Source organism: Colletotrichum spaethianum, assembly GCF_022836535.1.
Source record: "Colletotrichum spaethianum MAFF 239500 DNA, contig05, whole genome shotgun sequence".
Taxonomy (NCBI): domain Eukaryota; kingdom Fungi; phylum Ascomycota; class Sordariomycetes; order Glomerellales; family Glomerellaceae; genus Colletotrichum; species Colletotrichum spaethianum.
This window is the reverse complement of record NW_026054775.1, coordinates 1,288,776-1,315,927: the sequence shown is the minus strand read 5'-3', so window position 1 is coordinate 1,315,927 and position 27,152 is coordinate 1,288,776. Positions and strand designations below refer to the sequence as shown.

The following is a 27,152-nucleotide window of genomic DNA, read 5'->3' as shown; positions in this document are numbered from 1 at the left end:
AGTGGCCTTGATTCAAATTACGGGTTACGATTCGGCAGTTTCCAGCCATTAAGCGAATTCACGGAAGAAATGGACTGCACTTTGAGTCAGCAATTGCCCTACCCGCAAGCCAAGATTGAGTGTGACTGCGTGCAACGTAGCGCAAAAGTTTTAATGGCTACTAGACGCATGGATGACCGTGACGGTAACCACATGAGATTTCTTGCGGGTCAAGACTCTCTCTAGGTTTGGGATGCCCCGGCAACACGAGCTCAAGTTACCTAGGTACAACAAACATACATGCGATCGCTGTAGAGTTGCTTACTCCATGGACATCTTAGGCAATTGCCTAGTTGATCAGCATGGAGATGGGCGGAAAGTAGCTGCGCGATTCGACGGCCGCCGTATCTCGCACAATTGTAATCTCTTGACGCCATCTATTAAATGTTACATAATTGATTCTTTCGAGAAGGTGAGGCCGCACAAAAGTTCAGGATGACGACTTGACTTGGCAATATCTGGTGGTCATGCTTGGCGCTATGCGGGAGTGTTACAACGTAGCGCTTGGCACATCTACGGATGCCGCCCAATACGATATGCCCAGAGCTTTACTGTCCCTTGATTGGGAATCCTCTTGAACAATCGTGCCTGTCGCCAAGTCCGGGCGGGTAGGTAGGTGAATTTGCGGCGAAGGATGGTGGACTGCCGGGCCAGGGCTTCGGAGCCGCTGATTCGTGCGTTCAAGTACCGAGCGGGCCATGTCCGAGAGACACCTGCCACTTCGGGCAGTAGTGCTCCGCATCGCGACATTTGAAGTTCGTTGCTCCCACCTTCCAACCGCTGCTTGTCTACCTTCTGTTTCTAGCAGGACAAAGAACAGGAATTATGTTTTTTACTTGTGAAGCGGTGGGGAGATACCGCGAGCCCGAGAGTCATGCATAGAGGGGGCGTAAACGCCAAGTCATGATGGAAAGAAGATAAAAGAGACATTTTCTCGTCCGATCAACTAATGTTTTTGGATCTGCACCTCTCCCGCTCTTTGGCTCGTCTAGTGATCTTGGTGGTTCAACTGTCAATCACCCCCTGTCCTAGACAATTTCTAGGATCCCTCCCGGACCACTCAAGATGAAGGCTTCCACCTTGGCTACCTTGGCCGTGTCGGCGCTTCTTTCCGGAGCATCGGCTAAGGAGATTGCGCCGAGTGAACTCGTCTCTGAAATCTATGACAGCGGCGTTATCCACAAGGACCTCATGGCCCGTAAGAAGGTTTGCAACTCCCAAACGAGCAATTCACTTTCTCAGTCTTAAATATTTGATACATAGGCATCATGGGACCGCCAGATCGAGAGCGGAGAGATGGACTCTACTACCTACAAGAGCCGTCTTGACGAAGAGGGTTCCGTCGCCTGTGTTAACGGTGTTGCTGAAGTTGTCCCTGGCGATGCCAACAACACCTTCAGGTGCAATAAGGTTGACTTTTACGACTTCAAAAGCCACGCCGATCTAGGCTCCAGAGCGGGCCAGGGATCTTCGTCTTGGGGATGGACGAGCCCCGACGGTCGCGAGTTTGCCATCATTGCTCAGGCTGATGGTGCTGCTTTTGCTGAAATCACCTCCGAGGGCAAGCTTGTTTACCTTGGTCGTCTTCCTCAGTACTCGACTCAGTCCATCTGGCGCGAGCTGCGTGGGTACAAGAACTACGTCGTCATCGGCAGTGAAGCCTCTCGCCACGGCGTGCAAATTTTTGATCTGACCAAGGTTAGTGGAGCCGCGAAACGTTTTCCGTTCCTGGGGCAATACTGACTTGTGACGGCAGCTGCTGGACATTGACCCCGCGAGCCCAGTTACTTTCAGTAACCAGCATGACCTGACAGGTTACTGGAACGGCCTCCCTGCTGGTTCCACTCACAACATCGTCATCAACGAGGAGAAGCAATACGCTGTTGCCGTCGGGGCCCAGCCTCGTTCCAGCGCCTGCCGCTCTGGCTTGATCTTCATCGACCTTAGTGACCCCTCTAAGCCCACGTCTCCGGGCTGCGCTGCGGGTGATGGTTATGTTCACGACGCCCAGTGTCTAGTCTACCGTGGTCCTGACGAGAAGTATTTTGGCCGCGATATCTGCTACGGCTACAACGAGGACACCTTAACCATTTACGATGTCACCAACAAGAACGAGACCAACATCATTTCCCGTACCTCCTACGAGGGTGCCAGCTGTAAGTCACTAACATTTCTAGCATGCACTATGACTGCCATGCTAATCATGGTTGCAGACACTCACCAGGGTTGGGTAACAAACACGGAGTGGCAAGAGTACCTTGTGCTCGACGACGAGTACGACGAGGTTGATGCCACTGGTCCTGCTGCATCTGGTTACCCCATCACCTACTTCTGGGATATCAGAAGCCTTGAGGCTCCTAAGCAAACTGGGTATGTGACTTATTCTTTTTCATCATCTTGGTCCTCTCCTTACCCAGACACTGACTCGTCGTTTGATATGTAGCTTTTACCGCAGCGAGGCCTACGGCATTGATCACAACCAATTTGTCATCGATGGCCTTGCCTTCCAAAGCCACTACGGTGCCGGTCTTCGAATTCTTGATGTTTCCTCCCTGCCCGAAGACCCCACTGGAGGCAAGGTTTCTGAGGTCGGATTCTTCGACATCTACCCCGAGGATGACAAGGAGCCTAACGGTGGATCTATCGACTTTGTCGGTACTTGGAGCCATTACCCCTACTTTAAGAGCGGCCACATCCTGGTTAACACCATTGAGCGTGGTGCATTTGTTGTGAAGCGCTCTGCATAAGAGAAGCTGTCTTGAATCTTGAATTAAACAGAAACATCTGACAACTGCCATTTACTTGCGAAGTGTCCATCCCAATCAGATTTTAGTAGTATAAGTAATATATTCATGACGAAAACTGGTTTTCAACCGATAATGCATAACACCTCTGTAGACTTGGCCCAGTATGAATCAGCCAAACGCTTTATATTAGAGAATATCACTCAACAGTCCTCTGCTTTTCAATTTGCAAGTCTTCATAGCAGCGACGTGTTTCGTTACTGGGAATTTGTGGGTCAGTTCACAAAGACTGGGGTACTGGCTTGGCCAAGCTTGTATCCAAAATAAGGTATTTAGTCATATGTGATTAGAATATACCGACCCATCAAGCACACGAACTAGTAAATACTCTTGAATCCTCTACCCACGGACCGGTCAATTTTCCTATGTGCTTGGGGTTGGCTTTGCATGTTGGTAGTCTTATGTATGTGTGCCCCCGAGTAAACATTGAATGAGGCTAGAGATGTTGTGGAAAGGAAGTTTTACAGCCTGAGACTAGCTAATAACTTCTTAATTTGAATTCGTACATGTCAGTCCTGCGACAGTTTCCCTCATATGTTGACTTAACGTTAAATGAACGCACAGGGTTGTGTGCACGAAATACGAGGCTTTGAGGGCCTGATCGACAACCCCTGTAGGGTTCGAATTCCAGTTAAGATGACTGAAATTGTGACCTTTTGATTAGCTAATTTCTGTGAAGTGGAAGCCTGAGGGCTGCCAGTCGAATTCTAAGTGCTGGCATGTATCTATGCTGCCGAAGATTCACCAAACTCCAGTTAATAGTCGAGTCGCGTTATAGGGTCTGGTTGGGACCCCATAACGATACTGGAGCTGGGCTTGACTTTTGTATAGGAAATATTGAGCTTCCAGAAAAGACTTCAGTTAAAATTACCTTTTTGAGACAGCAAAATGGCGATGACTAAGGAGGTACAAAGCAAATGTCAGACAATATAAGAGTTCTGCGAGTTTAAACTGTAAATACCTTCAGAGAAGGCAATGCTAATTTCCGTGTCTCACTAGAAGCGTGGTCAGACGCTGTCACCTTGTGTTGCGGCGCCGGCTGCAAGACGTACAAAAATATTGGTATTAGTCCTCAAATCGCTCCCGATATTGGTGAACAATTCCATTCGCACAGCTCGGTTTCACACTCTCCATTGCCGGCAATGTTTCTATGTACCGAACAACAATCATATTGGGTCGAGCGCTGCACTCTGAGGCGACGGCAACGCTGGCAAATAAAGTTGAAGCTACGAAACGTTACGAGTCATCAATACGCAGCCAACCCGGTCTGAATGACCTGCCACGGACCCCAAATTGTCGGTGTCGCCCACTTAGAATCCGTTCAGCCAGTTGTGTCGGACGAGTTTGCCTCCCTTTTGCATATGAAGGTATTAGCTAATTGGGATGCATCCTTGGCAGCTACATGGTCGAAAATATCCGTTCGTTCTGAGTCTCGAACAATGCTCCGATCGCATGCAGTCAGCAGGGAGGGTTTCCACAGAACAGCACCAGCTTCTTTACATGAAGCGACCACGACCACCAATCATCAATGCATGAAGGGTATCGCATACATCACTCGGAGTCCCCATGATCATCGAAAGAACCGAAGCGTAGGCGGTACCCAACCGTAGGAAGCATGGCGACCGATCAACTGGATAGCATGCTCAAGCGCGATGCGAGGTTTTTGAAAGAGATGTGGACCTGGTTCGCTGTCGGAGCCTTCGTCATTTTCTTGAGGTTTGTTGTGAGATTGCGTATGGTAGGTCCTAGGGGACTCAAAGGTGACGACTACACAATGCTTGTGGTGCGTAGGAACTAACCCACGAATATGGGCCTCTTCTAATGTTCTGTTCACTTAGACCTTATTTCTGTACACTGTTTGCTTTGTAATGGTCGACCTAGTTTGTGAGTCTATGTTATTCTCTTACATCGAGGAGAGAGTCGTCGTTTGATGCCGTTGAAGAGTTCTTCCATTGAACTGACAGCTGTCCCTCGACTCAGATAGATACGGAAGCAACGTGGACCTTACAACAGCTCAAATAGGTGTTTTATCTGACGAAGAAGTCGCGCGCCTCGTAGAGGGCTCAAAATTCCAACAAGTGGCATGGTATTCATATACGGCATATCTATGGTCTCTGAAAGCCACATTGCTTTTCTTCTAGTAAGCATTTGTTTAGATTCTTATGGAGGCTGATGCTTACTCGTATTCTAGTAAACGTTTAACTTTCGACTTGTGGCAAAACGCTAAGGTGTTGAAACTCTTGACTTGGTTCACGATACTATCGTACCTGGCCGTAGTCGGAACCATAACCTTCAGTTGCTTACCGTGAGTTTGTGATAAACATTCAGTATTTGTAACGATTTGGCTGACACATTCCACAGATTCTCTGATAATTGGGGAGTGAGGCCATTACCAAGTGAAAAATGCGTTTTCAAGGCACAGAATCTGCTGGTTACGACCTTTTTCAGTAAGCTCATGTCCAAACTTTGATTACCGTCAGCTTGCTAATAAATCTTGAGATGTGATCACCGATGCCGCAATTCTTTCTTTGCCTTTGCCGGTACTGAAAGAAATAAGAGTACCTTTATACAAGAAGATGTTTATCGCTGCGTTAATATGCTCTGGGCTCTTCGTCATCGCCGCAGCCATCATGCGCGTGGCAGTTACCCTAGGCTCAGAGCCATCGACTATTACAGTAAACCGATGGGGAGTTCGAGAGTGTGAAGTCGGACTCATGGCCATTAATGCGCCGATCCTTCGTCCACTATTTTCCCGCAGATTTTGGCAGTGGCATTACCGACCTCCAGCACGTACTTCAGGCCCTATGGAAAGTGCAAGAAGAAGCAGGACCACGATTGGCCGCCGAAGGAAATTCTTTCAGGATGAATCTCTTCTTGGGTGGCTGAACTCTACCACTTCGAGACTTGAAACGATTGTAAGAACTCGAGGTCGTGGAAGTCCCATCGACCCAGAGCTCGGGAATACCGCGAATGACCAGGAATTGAAACCAATCGATGAAGTAATGGAAGAGGAAGAAGGGTAAAGTTTTGAGGGCGTCACTAATGACAAGAAGGATTGAGAAATTGCCACTCACGCAAGGTGTTTTCATTTCACTTTTTGCTGGTGATAGAGTGCTTTACCATTAGTTTATATTTACGATGGAGAGCGGAGCATAACTAATGATACCCAGTTACGAGATGTGCTATAACAGTAAGAGCTTATCGGTCTTCTCGATGCAACGGCTGTCCGAGATGCCACTTCTTTCTTACGAAAACAGGTATAGTGCTGAAATGAGACTAAGTCATGCATGCTGGGCGAATTTGTGAGAGCCATCCTGGATATGACTACGGAGACCAACGAGGACTGCCATTTACGACAAATGTTCTCCTCAAGTCTAACTATGCTTCCGTGGCACTGCACCCGTAATATACCCACTAAATGCATCTTTAGATGCATAACGTATTCTAGAGCCGTTATTTGTCTTGGTATTGAGTCATCCAGTAGTCATCTAGAGCTAGTTTACACATTTCATCATTGCCTTATGTTCAACTAATGGCGAACAGTTACAAGACTGCGCCAAAACGACGTTGAACTCATCAAGACGAGTTTTTGTTAACAAATCAAATACAGAACAGCCTTTCAGATCTTCAACTCGTAGCCGCGACTCTGAGGTTCTACTGGTCATGGGTAAAGTCTGAGCGAAGATCTACGGTATTCCTGCTGTTATCTGAATGATGAAGGGGCCAGAGAAGGATGCTACAAGGGTAAACTTCAGCCCGCAGTCGAAGTTGTTCGTCTAGACTGCTCGCTTCTTCCTCACGAGCAGCTGCATAGACGCTCGAGATATTTTCAGCTTCCAGAAGGCAGCTTTCAGAACCGTAAACATGCGGCTGTGGGGCCTCTGCAGTGGGTTGGACTAGAGTGTCAACATTCTGAGGGTAGTAAGGTAAAGGCGGTCCATCTTTACCTCTGTCGTTGTAGTCGTTGTGGATCTCCCGGGGGGATTTCGTACAGATTAAATCTTTCAACCAAGCAATAACGGCACTGTCGTCGAAGACCGAGGTCCAATCATGGTGAACTGGTGTACTTTCCATAGGATCCATAAGAGAAGAAATCGACTCTTCCTCCACGTCTTGCGCAGTGAAAACTGCGTTACTAATGATAGTGGTCTGAGACATAACGGGCCCGATAAACTGCAACGACTTGTTCTCAATCGAGGGAATAGGCTCAGGCTCGGTGAACAGCGGCAATGCAGGTGAGGAATAAGGATTCGGAGGCATCGGAGTCTGGCCGGAGTTACTTTCATCGAACAAAGGTGCAAGGTACTGTAGGCCAGCAACGTAGGTTGAGAGGATATCTTCAGTGTGACGTCTTGATTCCTCAATGCCTTCATGGACAAGAGATTTATCATTGTTCAGAAAGTAAAGTGTGCTTTGGGTGTGGTCATACTGTGCAGCTGACGTGCCCTTATTGACTTGCAAAGCCTCGCTTTCAGTGCAAGCGTGCGAAATGTCTTTCTTGGCGATTGGACCAAGCGATTCTGGCAAAGCTGGTCTGTGAAAAGAAGCTGTAACCCCCTTCGCTTCTCTAATTGTAAATAAGGCTGTCGCCTTCGCGGATGGATCGAGAAAGATGCTGTCATGATACTTCGATCCGTCTTTTCCGATCACACATTGTGATAGGGGCTCAGCAGGAACTAGGAAGTTGATTTCGCTGATAAGGTTGTATTCGTAGGTAAAATAGACGGTGATTGGCTCTCGAAAACGGCGGGCTCCGAAAGCTCCGATGCAATCTTCGATCTCTGCCACCATCGAATTGACATATTCAGTGTCAGGCGCCCAGAGGGGGGCACCGGCGCGGCACTAGTGGGGTCGTCGGCGGGGTAGCTGGGGCTGCACCGGCACATAGTTAAGGGAGTATAAAGGATTCCAGCTAAGCGTCCAACACAGACTTTGACGACAAAGGCTAGCCATTGAGATCAACGTTAGAGAAAGGCGATAGCACAACGCCGCTGGATTAGTGTTATAGCCAGGGGAACTGGGCTCGGCCAAGGGGGGGGGGGGGGGGCTGGGGTGCATATAAGGAGCAGCTGCGGCAGACCTAGGGGAAAGGCAGATTGGAATAACAGTCAACACCCACCCCTACCTGTGCCCATCGTCGACCTCGTTACTCTGTAAGACTCCAGCCTCTGACATTCAGAGTCGAGATCTTTTGGGAGAGAGCCCACAGGGACAGATGAGACTGTAGCATTGGAAAAGCAGTCATGATGCACTTCCTGCAACGCGCAGAATCTAAGAACATCAATAAAGTCGTTGATATCTTGCACAAGGGGATCGAGTGCGTCTGCATCGCTTTCTTCGTAGTTTGGGCCGTGGGTCGTTCGAGATGCGCCGAGTCGAGGATCAGCCCCGAAGCTGTCAACGGTCTGGAGTAGCATACACTGCCCAAGGGACTTGGAGAGGCGTTCGGGAATCCGTACTATTGCCGAGTGATCACATTAGTAAATTGGGATGATCAGATGCAAGTTTGATGCTAGTGATTACCTGAGCCTCCAGAAAACATTTGTGGCTCCTCGATGCTTGAGGCTATAGACTCGTCAGTCTCACTAGGTGCGAGCGATCTCTAATCGTCATCCTGGTATTGGGCCTCGCTGAAGATAGCGTCGTCTGAATAAGAAAGCGCCGTGATTACTATGGGCTTCTTTTTGGAAGAATTTTTGGGACACAGGATCATATGCACCGTAGCAGAATCACCCTTCAAATCCTTGGTGTACTGTCGATACATCGACAGATAAAAGGCTGAATACACCCAAGGTCGTTGTAGAAGACCAATCGATTATTCTTGTCGCGTAGATGAGTTGAAGTGTGTCTTGTTGGCGTGAGAAGCACCTACATTAGGATTCGAAAGGCTTTGCTTGTCTCGAAACTCTTGAACTGTTTGGCAATTGCTGTCATCGCGAGCCTGATGCGCCGCTTGCTGCGCTCTGAAAAGCAGAGTCAGGTTGAGCTGAGAAACACCGCGCTGTGTCATTTTGCCAAAGACTATTACCATAAAAAGTGGATGAGTCAAGTCGCCACACGTAACTATCGCATATGCGTTGTTGGCTTCGCAGCCCCTAATGGGAGATAGTTGTGTGACCTAGCGCTGCCTGAAAAGTAGCTGCGTAATGACTGATGGTAGTCTGTGGTTAAACAGCGTTTGTACGAGAATAATCAAGTGCAGAAACTGGCCTGAGTTAGTGATGAGAGACAGTGTCTACGCGTCTGAAAGGTACAGAGACTAGTAAGACTCGGCAGGAAGAGAGATTCCGACAATCTAGGATGAAGGAAAAAAGTTAGAGGGGAAAACAACGGTTGGGAAGACATCATGGTCGCGAAAGACAGGGCAAGTGGTGGAGCCCAGGTGAAGGGAGCCCCTTATCGAAGTCCTGCTCGCGGCCTGTCACGTGGTTCTGAGTGGCGACGTGCATAAAAGACGTGACCGCAAGGCTTGGGATGATTCTGAGGGGAACAAAAAACATGGTCTTTGTAGTGAGTGATGCTTTGGTGAGACCAGGAAAAGTGCTTCCCGCGATCCCGCTGTCCTTGGCTGGTCGTCTAGATATCTGTGAATGCAAATTACAACATTGGTGATCAGAAATGTTTGACTTGGTATAATAAGACAAAGCTACCAACACAAAGGACTAAGAGCGTGCGTATCAAGAAAATAACATTTTCAACATGTGAGCATTGTTTTTTTGTTACTTTTGAACACACAGCGGAAATAAAATTGTGATCCATTTGCTCTTAGCTACACCTTGCTTTTGAAATGCACGATATTCCCTCAGGCTTGGTATATTTTCTCTGAGAGCTCTAGAATGACTCGCATATTGCGCTATGGATGTTTCGCATCGGGAACATAGTCATTGTTCTTGTGCATGTAATTGAGGTATCTGTCGCAAAATGACGCCTTAAGCATTTTCTGGATGGCGCTGTATATAAATGCGATTTATAGCTACTACGCGATGCTTCCTTCGACTATCGAGGATATTATTACTGCCTTTGAATAATACAATGTATTTGTTGCCAAGAGTTTGGGGCTTTGTTGACACCTCTTGGCCCCCTTAAGCACATTTAGGCTGAACACTAGGCTACGGCTCATCTTGTCGTGGCTGAAATGTAAATCTCGCGATAAGCCAAGAAATATTTACGATTAAGCCTCTTGAATTTGAATTAGAATTAACATGTCAGACTGAAAATAAGACGGCGTCAAAAGAACGCTGTTGACTACCTGGGAAAAGCCCTATCAAGCTTGTTTCACTATGAGCAACATGACTTTATCATAAATCTGCTTGAGAGGTGTTGCTCGGCAACTTCAGTTAACAGCGTCAGGGAATTTTAACTTAATCTTCCGTGCTTGAAACAACAATTCTACACATCTTTGCAGAAGGCGTCGTCATCATTAAGTGGTTAGACATGGGCTGTGATAGGCAAAACTGCCTGTGTTCTACGCCGAAGGAGCTGCGACTAAGCATAGCTATACTTATTTATCCGCTTATCCAATTGCACGGTTCGACGCACGATCAGGCATCATACGACTCTTTGGAAAGAGCTGTTGCAGGTCCTTGAAGAGGGCGGTGCACTAAAAAAGTTGGCCTGATCACCTTGGCAACCCTCCAGCCGTATCGAACTCTTGTCTAGTTTCTCAATAGGATCCCGGATTTGCGGCACCTTAGACCTTTGTGGGTTCTGTGCAACATGCTTTGACTAGGAACAAGTGCCGACGTGGCGTTCTTTAGCGCAGGGTAGTAGTCATCATGGTGTTACTCACGTCGGCGCTGATCTCCAATGAGAAACATTGGAATAATCTGATTAAAACTTTGTGTTCAAGAACCGATTTATTGACTTGTCGTCGCGGATATTGTAAATCCTTATCTTTTGATTATAAATGTTTTATATTATGTATCATCGGGTGTGCCGCCTTGCGCGCAATACAGCTGATTTGTGTGGGCCAGAGAATCGGTTAGATTTAGATACGGGTCGCAGTAAGATTCCCCAACAGGTGGTTTCCAGGTACTCCAATTACGCAATCCGATGTTGAATACGTTTTAGCACCACCGTATTATCTTAGCTTGGGGTCAAAACTCGGATACAAAAACACACTGTCAATGCTGTTACCCCTGAGCACCGCCGCTCAAGTGGATTTCCGGAACCGGTACCTGCCCAGCTAGAAACATATTGTTTTAGTGGCGTTGCCTATGGGATACTGGCAGTTTTTTGATGTCTTGGGACGGGCTTGTTTCGAGAATAGACTAGCCCTGGGAAAGTGTGTCGTGACGTGTCAAGGTGCTATTTATCTGGTTCATCATTGGCTCGAATGACGGCCAACATTTTGTTCGCCTTTTATGCTTGTTTGACGCATCGATGATAGCCGCATTTGAAGAAAACCAACATACCATTGCTACCATGATGAACACAATGGTTTGTCTCGACGGCGGAATCCTGTGACACAGGTTAGGTACTCAATTTCGAGGGAAGCGAAGGGTTGTTCGCCATCTGAACTTTTAGCTGGCTCGTGTATGAACAACATATGTGTGTCCGCGTGTAGGGTTGGCTGCATAAACTCTATCTTAGTCCTTCGTATCAACTCTACTACGCCACACCCGTTCTGCAGCGGTTCACCTACCTGAACCTTTTACGTAGGACAGTTTGAGCAAACTCACACATGATTCGACAATGCCCATAATCTCTTCAAGTCTCCGTTCACGACCGAGCCAGGCAGTATACTCTGAGCAACTTATTAGTTTTCTATGAAGCGGAAATTTTAGAATAAGCAGACAAAGAAGCTGCCGGAACCCTCAACATCTCATATTCCAAGATTAGGCCCAGGACAGAAGTTCGTGTCGATTAGATTCATGAAAAGACAGATATTACCAGAGTCTTAGTTACAACATTCCAAGCACGGGCAAACGATATGGCGCTGCACGAACAGGGGTTACACTAGTTCTTTGCACCATTCTTAGACCATCCGTGATTTACTAGCGCAGAACCATATAGTCAAGGAGCAGCGGTGCCGATGATAATCGGATCAAGATCAGGCCCGGCATGGCAACCGCATAGACTTCCCGAGTCTGACTAGAGGCAGCGACGAGGATCGACGGTATAGTCTTCTGACTGGGATACTGTTGATTGGACGTTGGAGAACTCCGACATGGGCTCGATCTGATCCAGCCATTTCTTATAAGTATATAGCTCAAATATGCTCCCCCTTTTCTCAGATCTCTCAAATCTATCAGCAGCCGCTCGTTCTGATAATCCAACAACAACAATCGTTACTCAGCTTCGTTTCTGTCCTAACAGGTTAGCTGCCAAGATGGTAGTCATCAAGGGCGTCATGCAAGACGCTCTTAAGTGGCTGTTCTCAGTCCAAGCAGCTTTGAGCCAAGACAAGACAAACGGGTACGCTTACTGCAAATTGTTGAACTGATGGCCGATAAGAAAGCAAAATTGTATTAATTTCAGCGTAGGAAATCGCCCCTTGGAACTTTGAATGCCGTCAAACTGCCACTTTTCTTGAAGAGCAACCCCCTGCCCAACGGCTTGCCGTGGGGTAAGCTGACTGCGGACGGCACCAACTACTACAAGGAGTGGCCCAACACTGGGGTTACTCGCAACTACGATTTCACCGTCAGTCGTGGAATCATTGCTCCTGATGGATACGAGCGGAAAGTGCTGCTGGTGAACGGCGCATTCCCTGGCCCGACCATCGAGGCTAATTGGGGAGATTGGATTGAAGTCAAGGTTACCAACAACATCACCGACGGTCCTGAGGGTACTGCTCTGCACTGGCATGGCTTCCAGCAGAGAAACACCCAGTGGGAAGATGGCGTCCCTTCAATTAGCCAGTGTCCCATCGCTCCGGGCAAGACCTACACCTACAGATTCCAGGCGACCCTGTATGGTACTACATGGTACCACTCTCACTATTCATCGCAGTATGCCGGTGGTTTGTTCGGGCCAATGGTCATCTATGGCCCTGTCAAGTCTCAGCCAGAGATCGATCTTGGCCCTATCATTCTGTCTGGTGAGAAATTTACCACAAACTGGAACACTGATCGCAATCACTGACTATTATCGCTAGATTGGTATCATAAGCAGTACTTTGACTTGATCGAGGACATCCTTCAGGTTAACGGAAATGGGTTGGTATTCTCAGACAACAACCTTATCAACGGCAAGGGTAACTTCAACTGCTCCACAGTTGTTGCTGGAGACAAGACAAAGTGTACCAACAACGCTGGTATCTCCAAGTTCAAGTTCCAAACCGGCAAGACCCATCGTCTCCGTCTCATCAACTCCGGCGCTGAGGGTGTCCAGCGCTTCTCCATCGATGGGCACACCATGACCGTCATCGCGAATGACTTTGTTGAGGTGGAGCCTTACGACACCAAGGTCGTCACCCTGGGCATTGGCCAGAGAACCGACGTCCTCGTCAAGGCCAATGCTGGTAACAACAACCCGAAGGGCGCCTACTGGATGCGCAGTAACATCACCAGCTGTAGTCTGACAAACCAGCATCTTGGACTTGCTGCGGTTTACTACGACCAGGCCGACCAGAACAAAGCTCCAACCAGCACAGCGTGGGATGTCCCTGACCCCGGTACCTGCGTTAACGATGATCTCGCAATCACCAAGCCGGTTATGAAGTTGAAGCCAGCTGCGGCTGCTGTGACCAAGACAATGGAAATCAAAGTCTTCCGCAATGACTCCGGCATCATCCAGTGGTCGCTTGATGGCGTGGACTTCCGCGGTAACTTCAACAAGCCGACGCTTCTTCAAGCCAACAAGGGCAACCTGACTTTTGACGCCGACTGGAATGTCGACAATTTCGCGAATAACGGCAGTGTTCGTGTGGTAGTTAGCAACAACAGTCCCGCAGCGTGAGTCCAGTTTTTCTCAATGTTATTGACGAATAGTAGAGACTGACACTTGGCTAGGCATCCGATGCATCTGCACGGCTTCAACATGTATATTCTCCACGAGGGGGATGGGCTTACCTGGGATGGGACAATTACAAACCCCGAGAACCCGCAGCGTCGTGATGTCCAACAAGTTCGCGCCGGCGGACACATGGTCATGCAGTTCGACTCGAACGAGAACCCCGGAGTGTGGCCTTTCCATTGCCACATTGCTTGGCACGCTTCTGCTGGTCTGTTTGCCCAGTTCTTGGTACAGCCAGACAAAGTCAAACAATTCCAGATCCCTCAGAAGGTCGCAGACACTTGTAAAGACTGGCAGTTGTGGACACAGAGCAACATTCCGGAGGTAATTGATAGCGGCCAGTAAAGGCCGAGCCTTCCATTTCTTGTCCATAATCTGTTTGTTGTACGTTTCTTGGTGTGTATCGTTATGTGGGAAGTTTTTTCGGGGCAGTACTTAGGAGACACAATTGTATACATAGGTAGAAATTAGATTTTAAATCTAGATAATATGGTAGATTTGCGATGTGATATCTTGAAAACCTAGTGGTGAAACGATTGCATTCAACCACACGATCTTGATCATGAAATGATTTTAGTAGCCTATATTTACAGATCTAACTGATCCAGTAAGCTGCGGGAGTTGTCTATAAGTTTTAAGCAAGTGGGTTCTCGGTCAGAAGGCCCACAAAGAGATTGATAGCATGGTGGACAGTCAGGTGCAGGAGGCGTCTGATGCCATCGCCTCTGCCGCTGCTCCAGTTTTTCCATGAATGCTGATAGGCATTTGTCGCTCTGACCTTCACCTCCGAATATTTCTGCTTTTACTATATTGCGCATGATTTTTTTCCATTCGGCTGGCACGATTCCGACCGAATACAAGTCTTTTGAAGTCCCTACAGGCAGTTCCAGGTGGCTGTAAAGAATCCGGGACGCGCCGTGTATAGTAAGCCGTTTCCTCTCTCCAGCTTCTGTAGCTCGATCTGCCTCGTCGTTGATATAGGCTATGATTCTCCGAAACGACTCAGAAAGACACAAGCATAGAACGCCGAGTAGAGCAGCATTTTGAATGATCGAGAAATAACGGTGAGGACATCGCTCACAATTGAGGACTTGGGTGGCCGACTCGAAAGTATCTCGCAACAAACTGAAGTCATCTGGAGCTATCATTTTTTCTTTTATCCGGAGGTTTTCCAGCAAAAGATATAGTACCGACAGACAAGCGCAACTTGCGGCCGCTGGCTGCGAAATTGCGTCGAGTGGTGGAAAACCCGCAAGGCCCTCGGAAACTGCATTCTGGAAAACACTTTACTGATTGTCAGCTACGTAAGCTTTTGGAGGGATTGATTTCTATGCAATATCAAGTAACTGGATTCTCACCCTTGCTCATCCTCCACATCGACAGCGCCCTGATGTGTCACAAAAGCTTTAGAGCAGGCCATGCCTCGAGATATATTAATGGGAGGCTTCTTAATGCAGAAGTCGCTGCCGGTTTGTTGCATAGCGCTGATTCTGGGGCTAGAAGCTGAATCCGCCAGTTGGTCATAACTGAGAGAAGACAAATGTATCGTTGGGGGCTGCCTTGATAACAGCTGTTCTCGATTGTTTATCCGGGCTGATTGCGGTCGTATCCGCCTGGTTATTGGTCGACCCATCGGCTTCCGCGGAGAGTAGTGACACTCTTTATCATCGAGGCTACATCTGGAGCACGCTGGATGCTCTCCAGAGCACTTGATCTTCTTGATTCCTTACCTGCTATGTCAGAGTTGCCCACAGTGCAGGGAAGAGTTGTGCGTACGGCATGAGTCACAAGACAATCGAAGTCCCGAGTTCTTAGACGACACAATCCGGCTCGCCATTGCCAAGTTTACCTAGCATGTATACGGAGAAATCAAACGGTGTTGTGTGTTGTCAAGGAGAGTGAAGATACTCTCCAAACTTTGTTGGGTTCTCATGCCGGATACTTTTAGTAATAGTCATCCAGACTACGCTCATGATTGGGGAAAAGTCTCCGTTTTAGGTAGACTACTTGCGGCTCTGGGGTTTGGGTCCACTTTGAACCGCGACTCCACACATCCTACCAAGCGCCCGGTCAATTTACTGAATATTCCGAAACACTGGGTGTCAATCTCGCAGACTGTAAAACCGCATAACACGCTGTATTCGGTGTATCTGTCTTCATTTATATTCCTGTGACTAGAAGCATGCTGCAAAATTTAGGGCCATGATATATGTTAAGATTTGCTGCACTAATCGTGACACCCGTTTGAACTCACCGCCGGAATTATGGTGAGACCACCACGCGGTTGAATTGAAACCGTGCTGGTCGCTGTTGGGCCAGGCAGGAAACACTGCCCAGAATATACCATCAAAATTCATGCAACACAATAGAGAAACATCATAAAATAGGCAAAGTCCGTGAGGCTATTCTACTTGCCTACTACATTGATCAGTTACAGATACTGTGGTTGCAAAGTGATGGAAGAACCGTGGAGTTCATCAGAGGGCGGCTAGTCTTTCTTTCACCCGATGGACCACATAGTGTAGTGTGGCACAAGGGTGGGCTGATCACGCTCCTAATGGAAGTCCAAGGGTATATCATTTCAAACATATACTTATCTCTTGCTGTGAGCCTCTTCAGATCGTCTTTGACAGCCTAACATGTCCGAGAGCATGTGCAGCCAAAAGCTACCTATGACCGAGGTAAAAGCGTCCCGTTCTTGTTGTCTACGGGGAATACGCCAAAGACCATTGGGTTTCGTCATGCACTTGGAACGCGAAAGGGAGAAACCACTTTCATACTACGATTCTGCAAAAGAACTCAAAAACCTGTGGGGAGCGCGAACATCAACTGATAGAGTTTCTGCTTACTCAGAGTTCTCCGGAGCTCCGGCATCCACAGCTCATATTGAGGGCAACGGATTGTGGCCAAACCACTTATCGGTTAGCAATCAATAATAACCTCGAGGCATTTCTTCTGAGAAAGATTGATCATGTCGTCTCTGGGCGTGATTTTCTTGTTCACCTTGCACCCATGCATACTTGCTTTATTGCTAGCCTCTGCGGCTCCCAGGACTAGTCTTATTCTGCGCCTCAATGCCATAACAAGGTTTACCGTACTCCAATTGTCTTGCAAATACAAAACGCTGTTGCAGGCGCCTGCTCGGGCGCCTGCCGAGCTTACTGACATGAGACTAACATAATGGGAGGTCTAGGCGTCATAGCAACAAACAACTCGCATGCAGACATCCGCAAACTTTCAGTTTAGACAAACCCAGCACTTCTCCAATTGACTTGCGGACCCGCACCTCCCATGAATGGCCAGCGTCCACATAGGGAAGCTGAGCGGCATATCTTAAAAGGAATTTGTTGCGGCCTGCCGCCACGGCAGATTCATGCATGATCAGGTCAAGACCAGCATTTCTATTTTGATCTCCCAAACGGGAAGCAGCCGTAGAGGATGTCACACATTACGCAAGTTTCATTACTGATCTGACACCCGAATGATTACCTCGTCCCCTAAAAACTACTATCGCTTAATAGGTATAAGAAGGGCTACGAGTCTCTGATCTGCAAGCCGGATCGCTCATCAAGCTACACGCTGTTCAGTCGCGAAACTCGAATCAAACCCTACCAATCAAGTTGATCGAAATGTCTGGCCCACCTAATATGGCACCCACGCGGGTTATTCTGGACGTGGTGGGAGATGTGCCGGACTGGAAGGAGGAGTACAAGAAGTTCCTACTCTCTGTAAAAGACTCCGAGGGCTATTTTCGCTACCGATGGGGTCCTTGGAAGGAGGACCCTAGTAAATTGGAAATAATGGCTAGTAAGTCTTTCTATCATCCTTCCCTGATCCCCCATGGCCATCAAAGAATGCTTCTCAATACTCACGATTATGCGCTCTCTCACAGCGTGGGCCCCTCTCGAGACGCGTGCGGCCTTTGGAAAGTCTCCGCAGCACCAGAAAGCAATCGAGGCACTGAAACCAGTTCTTGCCGGACCTATGCCCACCAAATGCCCTAGGTTTGATCTCGACCTGAACACATTCGTGCCTCCGCCGCCTCAACTCATCAATAGCCCTATATGTGAGATTATCACAGTCCGCCACTGTAACGGTGACCCCAAAGAAATGGGTGCAACACTCAAAAAGGTAGAGGCTCTGCCAGGTTGCTTTGCCTCTCACTCAGGTATCGCGGCAACGAACACGCCTGACCAGGGCAATGTTTGGATTGGTTTTGTGGGATGGAGGGACTATGAGTCGAGCGAGGAGGCTGACAAGTCGGTTTATATGCCGCACGGTGTTGGAGAACTTGAGAGTCACCACATCAACTTCAACTTCCCTATTAAGGGATTCTCGGTTACCAACCCTGGTAGATGAGTGGCTCCCATGGACGTGTGGGTTCAAGACTACTGTGGATCCAAGGCTATGAATCCACAACTCAACGTACCTTGCTCCTTTCGTATGCAAACATATACATTCGCCAGATTTAGCTGAATAATAGTACCGTTATGGAACGAAAAGAAATACTAAAAATCAAGGTTATTTTGTATTCGTTTTGAGACTGAACTGCCTAACTGTGGCCTACAGTTGTTGACGTTGATGTACGTAGCTGCTTGAAGGTAAACTTCAAATCTATCCGACACATTAGACCTGAGCGGCTTGTCGCAAATCGCCAATACCTAGTTACCAAGCGGACATTGTGCCGATCCTTTTCCATAAAGTTTATGCACGTGGACGATCTTTGGCAGCCAGTTCTTAGCAGTCGGTATCGAGCCGATCAAGGCCTTAACGCTGATCAATATCACATCCGCCTCTAGGCAAAGCAACAGCATGGCACTGACCCTTGTGCTCAACATCTCAAATATGGCCGGAAACGTGCTACAACTGTCAACATGGAACCTCACATGCATCAGCATATTAACTTTAGTTGATCATCAAGTCTAAAAAGTATTAAACAGTCAAACAGCGCTACAACCTAGCTCTGACCTCGGGAAGCTTGATACAAACAGATTGAATCATGTTCTGCAAATAGGACACTAGCCCACAACATCACGGCCGCTCAAGATTTCAAAGAGATGCTGACACTGTACTGGAAGTCGATGCATCACAGGCTGACCCCAAAGTAAGGTCAGGCATCTCGAATGTACTGCGTGGTATCGACGATAAGATAGGGAAAGACTTGAGCCACATGACCCTATATTCTAGCCTAAAAACATTCTGATGAGTTGCCGGCCGACGTTTCCGGCTCATTCCGCAGTACTCGCATAATTGCTTTTTGATGAAGCTCGGTGCGTGGAACATTTTAACTCGAAAGTTGCTAGTAAGTCAATCAACAGTTTACGTCACGGCATCAAGTCAACAAAGCTTCGGAATGCGCAGCCAACAGCAACGGACTGATTCCTTTCCTTTCTTCATGGCCAATTCATCAATTTAGAGATTTCTATTCTTCAACTTTTCCCTGCATCATGCTTATGGCTTGATGTTCTTGACTGCATGGTCAATTGCATACCCATACCCGTGGATCCCGAATCCCATAATAACCGCCACTGCCTTGTCGCTCAGGTAACTGTGATGCCGAAACGATTCTCTTGAATGCGTGTTGCTGATGTGAAGCTCGATGAAGGGAATTGCTACCCCCAATAGTGCGTCGCGGATCGCAACGCTCGTGTGAGTGTATGCCGCTGGATTGATGATGATCACATCGACGTTACCCCTCGCCGCATGAATGCGGTCGACGATGGCGCCTTCTGTATTTGACTGGAATGACTGCAAGTCTGCTCCCAGCGACTTTGCGTGTTCTTTTGATGATACTTCAAGCTGCTCGAGAGTAGTCGAGCCGTAGATGTGTGGCTCGCGGGTGCCCAGGAGGTTCAGATTGGGGCCATTGATGAGGAGGATTGACTTTGCCATGGTGACAATTGTTTTGCAAATCTTATCTCTTCAAATCGATCAGGGTGTGATGTTGGTTTGTAAAGACAGTCCTGGAGAAATCAAGTATTGAAGTAATCATTTGTGGTTAAATGATTTCCCCGGTTCCTCCTCACAGGACTCCACGTGAGCCCCGTCACTTCGGCCACTACGAAGGTTGGAGCGGGGAAGCAGATGCGGGACCCCGCGATCCGCAAGCGGCAAAGTCTTCATCCGTCGGCACCGGCTTTAACAGTCAAAGCGCCGATGAGCGGAGTTTTGTCAACACATTATCGTCAGCTTAGTAAGAGATTCATTTCCTTTACTATGTATTCTGAACAGCAACCGTGAAGTAGTGTCAATCCGCTTAATTACTGCTATCGATTGTTGGCGAGCTATCCTCGAGCATTCGTTCGAGCTTTCCTGCTATTGTACATCTACTTTAATCTGGGTGTATGCTTCGTTTTACTTTACCATTCCAGTCCGCAAAAGAAACTACTTGCGCTTCACTCCTTGCCCCTTCGGCACTCTCACCAGCCAGTACAAGCCACATGCAGCCACAATGTTGAAGCCAATGTACACCCACAAAAGACCAAAGTTTCTCCATCTGTCGTCGTACTTGATTTCTAAAGTCGCAAGGTAGTCGTCTGTGGTGCTCATCCGGCAGTAGGCACAGAAATCTGTTGCGGCAGCATTGACGATGTACCCACCCGCACGCTGCACGAAAGGACCAAGGAACTCGCCGCATGTCATGTTGGCCGGCACCGGAACGGACACGAGTTCCTTGGCCGTGCAAACAACCTTGGACCCATGCAAGCAGGCCGACAATGCTCCGCTGGCAAGGTAGGTCATCGGACTGACCCAGTACATAAAATCGCTCCAGATAGCAGGAAGGTCGGCACGGAGGACAGTCACACCGCAGAAAGCCATGCAGAGGATAGCGAAGAGACTAGCTGGGATACTGGCCAGGTCAGCTGTCTCTATGGCTGCGATTGCCAGTTGCGAAAAGGTGCTCATCCAGAGGAAGAACATCCAGATGAATAGGAACACAGTGAAGCCGCGAATAGTGACATCGTCGGCGGTGGTGTTGCGGAAGAACCTGGCGGGATAATACCAGCAGAAGAAGAACATGATAGCCGCGATCGTGTTCCAAATCATTTCGATGACAATGTTGGACAAGAGATACGCTGGAAACAGTCAGCATTGTACTGCACGTCACCGGCAACATTTTAACTTACTGGTCCACCGGTAGACGCGCGACGGCCGCTCCCGCACCTCATACAACGCCCTCTGTGGGATGAACATTGGCATAATCTGCTTGCTAAATTCGTTCACTGTGGTAAGACACATGAAGAAGGCATACAGTTGGTTCTGCAGGCCCTGCAAGCTGTTATCAGACTTGAAGGTGAAACCAATGTAGAAAGCCTAAATGTTCATGGTTAGTTATTGCTAGACATGATGGCAGAAAAGCCTTACCAAAAAAATTGTCAGAGTGAATTTTGACCAAATGTAGACAGGCGATCTCCAAAAGTGCTTTGCAGTGCGTGCAAAAACATGCTGGAACTGCGTCCAAAATGAAGATGCGAATTCCTTATGAGCAATCTCGTTGCCCGCCTTGTCCAATGGGAGTTGAACCGTGCCTTGCTGACGCAGAAGTCTGAGCTCATCCTTTACTTCATGGTACTCTGGGGACGACCGCCAAATGTCATGCCAGTTTGGGCCATCTTCAGACAGTGTGGTGGCCTGTAGCATCCATTCTGCAGGATTGGCATCCGCAGGGCAACTCGGTGCGCCATTGCGCTCAAGATAATCAATCATGGTCGTAGCATTGTCGCCAATGTCTTTGGTCCTGTCAGCAAGTATTCAGATCACTGGATGGAACAAAGAGCCTCACCTCCAAAATATACCGTTTTACCACCGCGTTGCAGCAGAAGAAGCCTGTCAAAGCGAGAGAACAACATTGCAGACGGCTGATGAATGGTGCAAAGAACCGCCTGCCCGCTCTTTGCGAGCTTCTCGATGAGGTCGCAGATTGCCCAGGACGTCTGGGAATCAAGTCCTGACGTCGGTTCGTCAAGGAAAACTAGGAGCTGGGGTCGAGCTGCAAGTTCGACGCCAATGGTCAAGCGCTTGCGTTGTTCCACGTTGAGTCCCTGGCCAGGAACTCCAATGACGGCGTCCACAAACTCGCTCATGTCGAGCAGCTCGATGACTTCATCGATGTAGGCGAGCTTGGCTTCGCGTGGAATTTCGGCGCTTTGCCGTAGCAAGGCACTGAATTCAAGTGCTTCTCGGACCGTCATTGTATCCATGTGAACATCTTGCTGTTGAACGTAGCCGACACGGTTGGGGAGTGATCTGTCTGTTGGTCGACCATTGACCATCGTGTCGCCAGAGAGAACGCCCATGGTAACTCTACTTGCAAGGGCGTCGAGTAAGGTAGTTTTCCCAGCACCGGATGCGCCCTACACAACTATCAGCAAAAGTTTCAGGCTTGGCCTATATATCACATACCATGAGAGCCGTGATGACACCCGGTTGAACCCAGCCATCCACGTGATCCAGGATGCGGCGGTCCTGGTTCTGTATTTTGACGTCGTAGCAGATATCTTCCCAATGAAAGATTGGCTTTCCACAGGCGCTAGGCCTCGGTCTGGCCTCACTCATCTTCTCTGTCGGTGGCGGAGACACTTTCTCGATTAAAGTCACCCCACGGGACTGGCTTTCTTCGTCCAAGCCTGATTTCTCGCTGAGGCCAGCAGGCAGTTTGCCGCGTCGGAAGACTAGAACTTCGCCTTCACTCTTTGGCGGCTTGGCAAACTCTGCCGTGATGATGTAGGTAATAAAGAAGAAGACCACATAAGCAGAAAGAATTCCAAAGTTCCTAAGACTGGTCAGATCAATCCTCAAAAGGGGCTCTGACTGAACTAACCTCCACTTGTTAGCGTTGAAGTAGCTGAAAGATTGCTCAATGTATTGGTCGCCGTCAACCATGTCCGATCCCGGTACAGCTCCGACCACAGCGCAGGTCCGACCTGCTATGGGAAGATCATCGTATCCATTGCCCGAAGGCACTAGACCAGCACAGCGAAACTGACGGCCATGAAACTCGTTTGCCATGAGTGATTCGAAAGCATAGGATAAAGGGTTTATGTAACCCATCCAACGGGACCATCCCTGCATGTAGGATGTCGGAACGGTGAAGCCTGCGTACATCATAACACCGATAGTCACTAGGGTGACAGGTACCATGGCCTGATGCGACGTGCGTGCAAGTGACGCCATGGTTCGATAGATCCCAGACATTGCTAACAGGACCATGAATGACATGAGACAGAAGAAGAAGAAGGGGCCGGGTTGACGGTTCAAATTCGCCATGAAGTAAAGTATAGAGTTGAAAGTGAAGACATTGGTGATCTTGTATGGCAATTCGGTGATGTAGCTGGAGATCGCTTCAGCAGATTGATGGTATAGTGCGTATCTGTTGTGCTTCTCGATGACAGGCCTTTGGGCATAAAGGGTAAGAACCTACATGTTGATTAGCCGCCATGATGCGAAGAAGAAAAGAATAAACCGCTAGTGCAGGATGAACATGAAATTAGAGAAAAACTGACCTCCATCTCGCTGGCAAAAGCATTAAAAAGTAAAGCGAAGAAGATCAAGCCGCCCCGGTAGTAAAACGTGCTAGTGTCGGCCTTGAGGTTGTAGAACATGCTCCCAAGGACGAGCCCTACAATGATGTTGAACACGAGCGAGGATATCGTGAACTCGGGATCGGCTACCAAGCGCTTCCACCCGCGCCAGAGGCATAGTTTGACTTGGCGTGGGTAACTGATCGTGTATGGGGACTTCAGCCGTGACCACGAACTCCTTTCGGCTTTGACGCTCTCTTGAAAAGCCTGAAGACGGTCTTGCGACGGGTGCTCGCTATCGTATCCATCAATCTTTGCAGCTAGAGCTGCATGATGTTGTGATTGCTTCCATCGCCTTGCAAACTCATCGGAGGTTCGGGGCGCAATATGCTCATAGCCAGGTCTGATCTGCCGTTCGTTCGGGAGGTCATAGAGGTAAGGAAGTCGGGCGTGGTCTGTCGCTCAGGACCTAAAGAACATCGAGTCAGAACCAAGCATCGAGAAAATGCTGCACATATTGTACATATTGTACCTACAATGAAAGCCCAAGTCTTCGAAGTACTTCTTCGCCTGGTCAACCTTGCCAAAAAAGACTTGTCGTCCCTCGTAGATCACCGTCACTTTGTCAAACAGCTACCAACGGTCAGTCACCAACGCAATGCTTGAAGTTGATACTTCTGTGACAAGACATTTACGACTTACATCATATGCAGATTGCGGCGCCTGATAGATCGCCACAACAGATGCAACGCCCAGTAAGTCCGATTGTGTGCGAAGGTTCTGACAGAAAGCAATAGCGTTCCCACTGTCGAGACCTCGCGTGCTATTGTCCCAGCATTGGAACTTGGCGCCAGTCAGGGCAGCCTCGACAATGCTGACTCGCTTGCGTTCGCCTCCAGACACGCCGCGGACAAAGTCATTGCCGACTTTGGTGTTAATAGTATGTGAGATGCCAAATGCTGCCATCATCACATCGCGCATGGTACGGGCATACTCGTTACTCGTCATCCCACCGGGTACCCATGCTGGAACTCTGGCTCTCGATGCGAATTCCAGCGTATCTCCAACTGACAAAGGCGCCAGATGGACATCCACTTCAGCGTTGTACAGGACATCGCCTCGGAACCAGTTATGCATGCGCCTCGGTTCGATTCCTACCCAAAGTTAGTTTGATTATCATTGCGACCAAACACTCTCTAACCTCGAAAGTTCATGTACGACTCTTCGGCAACATTAAGGCCCTCTTTTTGGCCGGACAACGTCTTCAGAAGAGTCGAGCAGCCCGATCCTGGAGGACCCAGCACGAGGAGCATCTCGCCGGGCTCAACGACGCCCTCGAAGTCCCTTAGGATATCGATGCGTCTTTTTGACCTTCCTGTCGCAAGCCCGACGATATCTGATGCCATACTGAGTGCAAGATTGCCCGCGCTTTTTTGATACTGGGACCCTGAGCTGTAGCCAAACACATTAAGATTGCGAAACGCGACGCCAGTAAGTCTATTAGGTGCCGATTTGGGATCGGACTCGTAAAGCTCGATGAATGCTTTTGTCCATGATGCAGGTTCGAAATTTGCGGAATTAGGGTCTAAGTGGCTATTTTTTGGAGGATTCAGGACGTTGACGTGGGCATTGGCTGCATGGTGCTGGGAGACATTGGTGACTCGGCGGGCCAGAGTTTCGATCTCTTGGTGGGTGCTTTCGGCGGCTGTTAATGTCGAAGAGTCGAGACTTTCTTCGAAAGAATCCGAAAAATAAACATTTTGTTCGTCTGGTGGCATGGTTTGTGTTACAGCGGATGAGTTCGTGGTGAGCTCCAGGTCGGGTGTTCCTGTTGAGCGTAGAAAGGGTAGTTCCGCAAGGGCGCTGATACTTCGTACGAACAGCTGTTTGGATGATTTCGATCTATTTTCCGTGACTTATCTGATGTCCCGACTCTGGAAAAAGGTCATGGTGTGTTATATGGCGTGTTCAAATCCAGCACTGCCTGCACCGGTGTCCCGCGGTACGCCGTTCGAGGCCGCATTAGGGAGGCTCCTTGGCGGCGTGGGGAGGGTTCGACTCCGCAGCAAATGGTTCAGGGATCACCTTTTAACGAACCCATTCCGTGCATACGGAGACTGGCCGTTCCCAGGCCAAAGCGGTGGAATTGGGTCAGCTGCGGTGACCCATGTTGTGCGGACGGCCGCGGATGGCCGAAGGACTATAAGCTCAATCGAAGGTGGGGCATCCGCATCACGCCCAGAACAGAATCGCAAATCATGGGCCCCTAAGGTTGCGAGCCCGAGAGCTCACTCACAACGCCAGCGTTGAGTACCGACAGAATGGCATCATTAATGTCTAGCCCCGGAGGCCTAAGGTTCCGATAAGCTTCAGCCTTACCAACCTCTTGTTACGATGCCAACAATTGCGGCTCTTGTTGTTGTTGTTGTTGTTGTTGTTGTTGTCCGCTTGTCTCCGTGAATACTACCCTGGTGCAACTCCCTGCTGCCAGGTGATCTGCTGTTCACCTCGAGCTGGAATGACGTGCGACAAGCTCAAGGCCACGAAGATCGTTTTGGAGTAAGCTCGTGTCGTGTGCTTGAGGTTCCTTAGTTGAACCTTGAGCGAGCGCTATTCGTTTGCATATGCACACGACAAGAAGGATCGATGATATTCCAAAAAAGGATGAGTGGCTACAAAAGGTCGTATCTCAAAGCGCGGATTTCCTTGGCATGATGATAAAACGAAGTGAGCGCAAGGGCAATCGAAGACTAAACGTCAAACGCGGATGAGGACAACGTACTGAAGTTTCGGGGGTTGAACGATGCGACGAGTGACTAGACGAGGAGCTTGGCAAGACTGCGCTTATTACCAGCGGACATACCGTGTTCTGACTGTTAGGTTACTTGGCAACAAGCGTCGCGCAAGTTTTGCGCGGAAGCCGTGATTCCAGTTCAGTATTCAAGGGGGCAAAAGCGGATCTACCGATGTGGGTACCGTCCAGGGACGCATCATCCCGCGGACAGCACCGAACTGTACTCGGCCCAAAAAGCGTTTTCCACGTGTTCTAGAGATTTACACAAGTAGCCACTCGTACTTCATGATGATAGTCTTACAGAATGTTGTGTGCCAAACCGCAAATTCGTCCCTTTTTGTCAAGGAAGTCACACCTCTCATGTTACTACAAGTCGTACCTGCATATCCTCTTTACATTGACCACATAGAGTTTCATAAGCCATCAAAATTCGTCCCGTTCATCCCGTTCATCCCTCATCACAGTGCCATAAAAAAGTCATTGATCCTGTCCAGCCCACCGCTCGGCAACCCGAGAGGTCACGAACACCCCCGCCGCCAGAATAGTGAAGCCTGGAGCAAACAACAGTAGGATGGCTACCACAACCAGATTGGCGAAGAACTCCGATGATCCGAACGGCGGCGCTCTTCCAATAAATCCCGGGCCCATGGTGTGGACCTTTACATTCGCCCTAGTCTGCTTTTGAACCCTTGATGGTTGGATCTCTGCAGGCTGGGGCGATGAGTCCATGTTTTGCAGGTTGCCGAGCGCATAAAATACGTCTGTGACGAGAGGTTTGTTTTCCTCGTCGACAGTGATTCCGGACAGCCACGCGCGGATATTCTCGTGTGGGTCTGACGATGATACCCCGTGATCTCTGAGTGGCTGGGGGGTTGGGTGGCCTTCCATGTTCACCGCATGGCCATTTGTGATAGTTGTTCGGTCATCTTCATAGATGAAGGAGCATCCGTCTGGCCTGGCGTGAGCGGCTGTGGACGCAAATGGGCTTTCGTGGCGCTTACCGAAGTGATCCGCAAAGTTCATGATGCTTGTGAA

General features: G+C 48.8%; 6 protein-coding genes across 6 annotated transcripts; 3 read left to right on the top strand and 3 right to left on the bottom strand.

Moving 5' to 3' along the window:
- Nucleotides 1–1,104: 1,104 nt before the first annotated feature.
- ColSpa_02898 (uncharacterized protein) lies at nt 1,105–2,786 on the top strand (the record flags this gene model as incomplete). The annotated part of the gene is made up of 5 exons (XM_049269110.1): nt 1,105–1,245; nt 1,303–1,737; nt 1,796–2,195; nt 2,253–2,409; nt 2,483–2,786. 5 exons carry the CDS (start codon nt 1,105–1,107, stop codon nt 2,784–2,786), a joined length of 1,437 nt encoding a protein of 478 aa, XP_049125067.1.
- A 9,388-nt stretch (nt 2,787–12,174) lies between these two features.
- Nucleotides 12,175–14,147, top strand: ColSpa_02897 (oxidoreductase ptaK; the record flags this gene model as incomplete). Its single annotated transcript, XM_049269109.1, has 4 exons — nt 12,175–12,260; nt 12,329–12,885; nt 12,943–13,741; nt 13,799–14,147. 4 exons carry the CDS (start codon nt 12,175–12,177, stop codon nt 14,145–14,147), a joined length of 1,791 nt encoding a protein of 596 aa, XP_049125066.1.
- Nucleotides 14,148–17,449: 3,302 nt separating this feature from the next.
- Nucleotides 17,450–18,161, top strand: ColSpa_02896 (uncharacterized protein; the record flags this gene model as incomplete). The annotated part of the gene is made up of 2 exons (XM_049269108.1): nt 17,450–17,609; nt 17,695–18,161. 2 exons carry the CDS (start codon nt 17,450–17,452, stop codon nt 18,159–18,161), a joined length of 627 nt encoding a protein of 208 aa, XP_049125065.1.
- Nucleotides 18,162–19,253: 1,092 nt separating this feature from the next.
- On the bottom strand, nt 19,254–19,694 carry ColSpa_02895 (catabolic 3-dehydroquinase 1; the record flags this gene model as incomplete). Its single annotated transcript, XM_049269107.1, has 1 exon — nt 19,254–19,694. The coding sequence occupies one exon, from the start codon at nt 19,692–19,694 to the stop codon at nt 19,254–19,256; it is 441 nt and encodes a 146-aa protein (XP_049125064.1).
- A 492-nt stretch (nt 19,695–20,186) lies between these two features.
- Nucleotides 20,187–25,101, bottom strand: ColSpa_02894 (ZEB2-regulated ABC transporter 1; the record flags this gene model as incomplete). Its single annotated transcript, XM_049269106.1, has 9 exons — nt 20,187–20,878; nt 20,930–21,116; nt 21,168–21,540; nt 21,564–22,156; nt 22,206–23,219; nt 23,306–23,778; nt 23,860–23,956; nt 24,026–24,477; nt 24,525–25,101. The coding sequence occupies 9 exons, from the start codon at nt 25,099–25,101 to the stop codon at nt 20,187–20,189; spliced, it is 4,458 nt and encodes a 1,485-aa protein (XP_049125063.1).
- A 1,493-nt stretch (nt 25,102–26,594) lies between these two features.
- ColSpa_02893 (uncharacterized protein) lies at nt 26,595–27,140 on the bottom strand (the record flags this gene model as incomplete). Its single annotated transcript, XM_049269105.1, has 1 exon — nt 26,595–27,140. One exon carries the CDS (start codon nt 27,138–27,140, stop codon nt 26,595–26,597), a length of 546 nt encoding a protein of 181 aa, XP_049125062.1.
- Between the last annotated feature and the right edge of the window lie 12 nt (nt 27,141–27,152).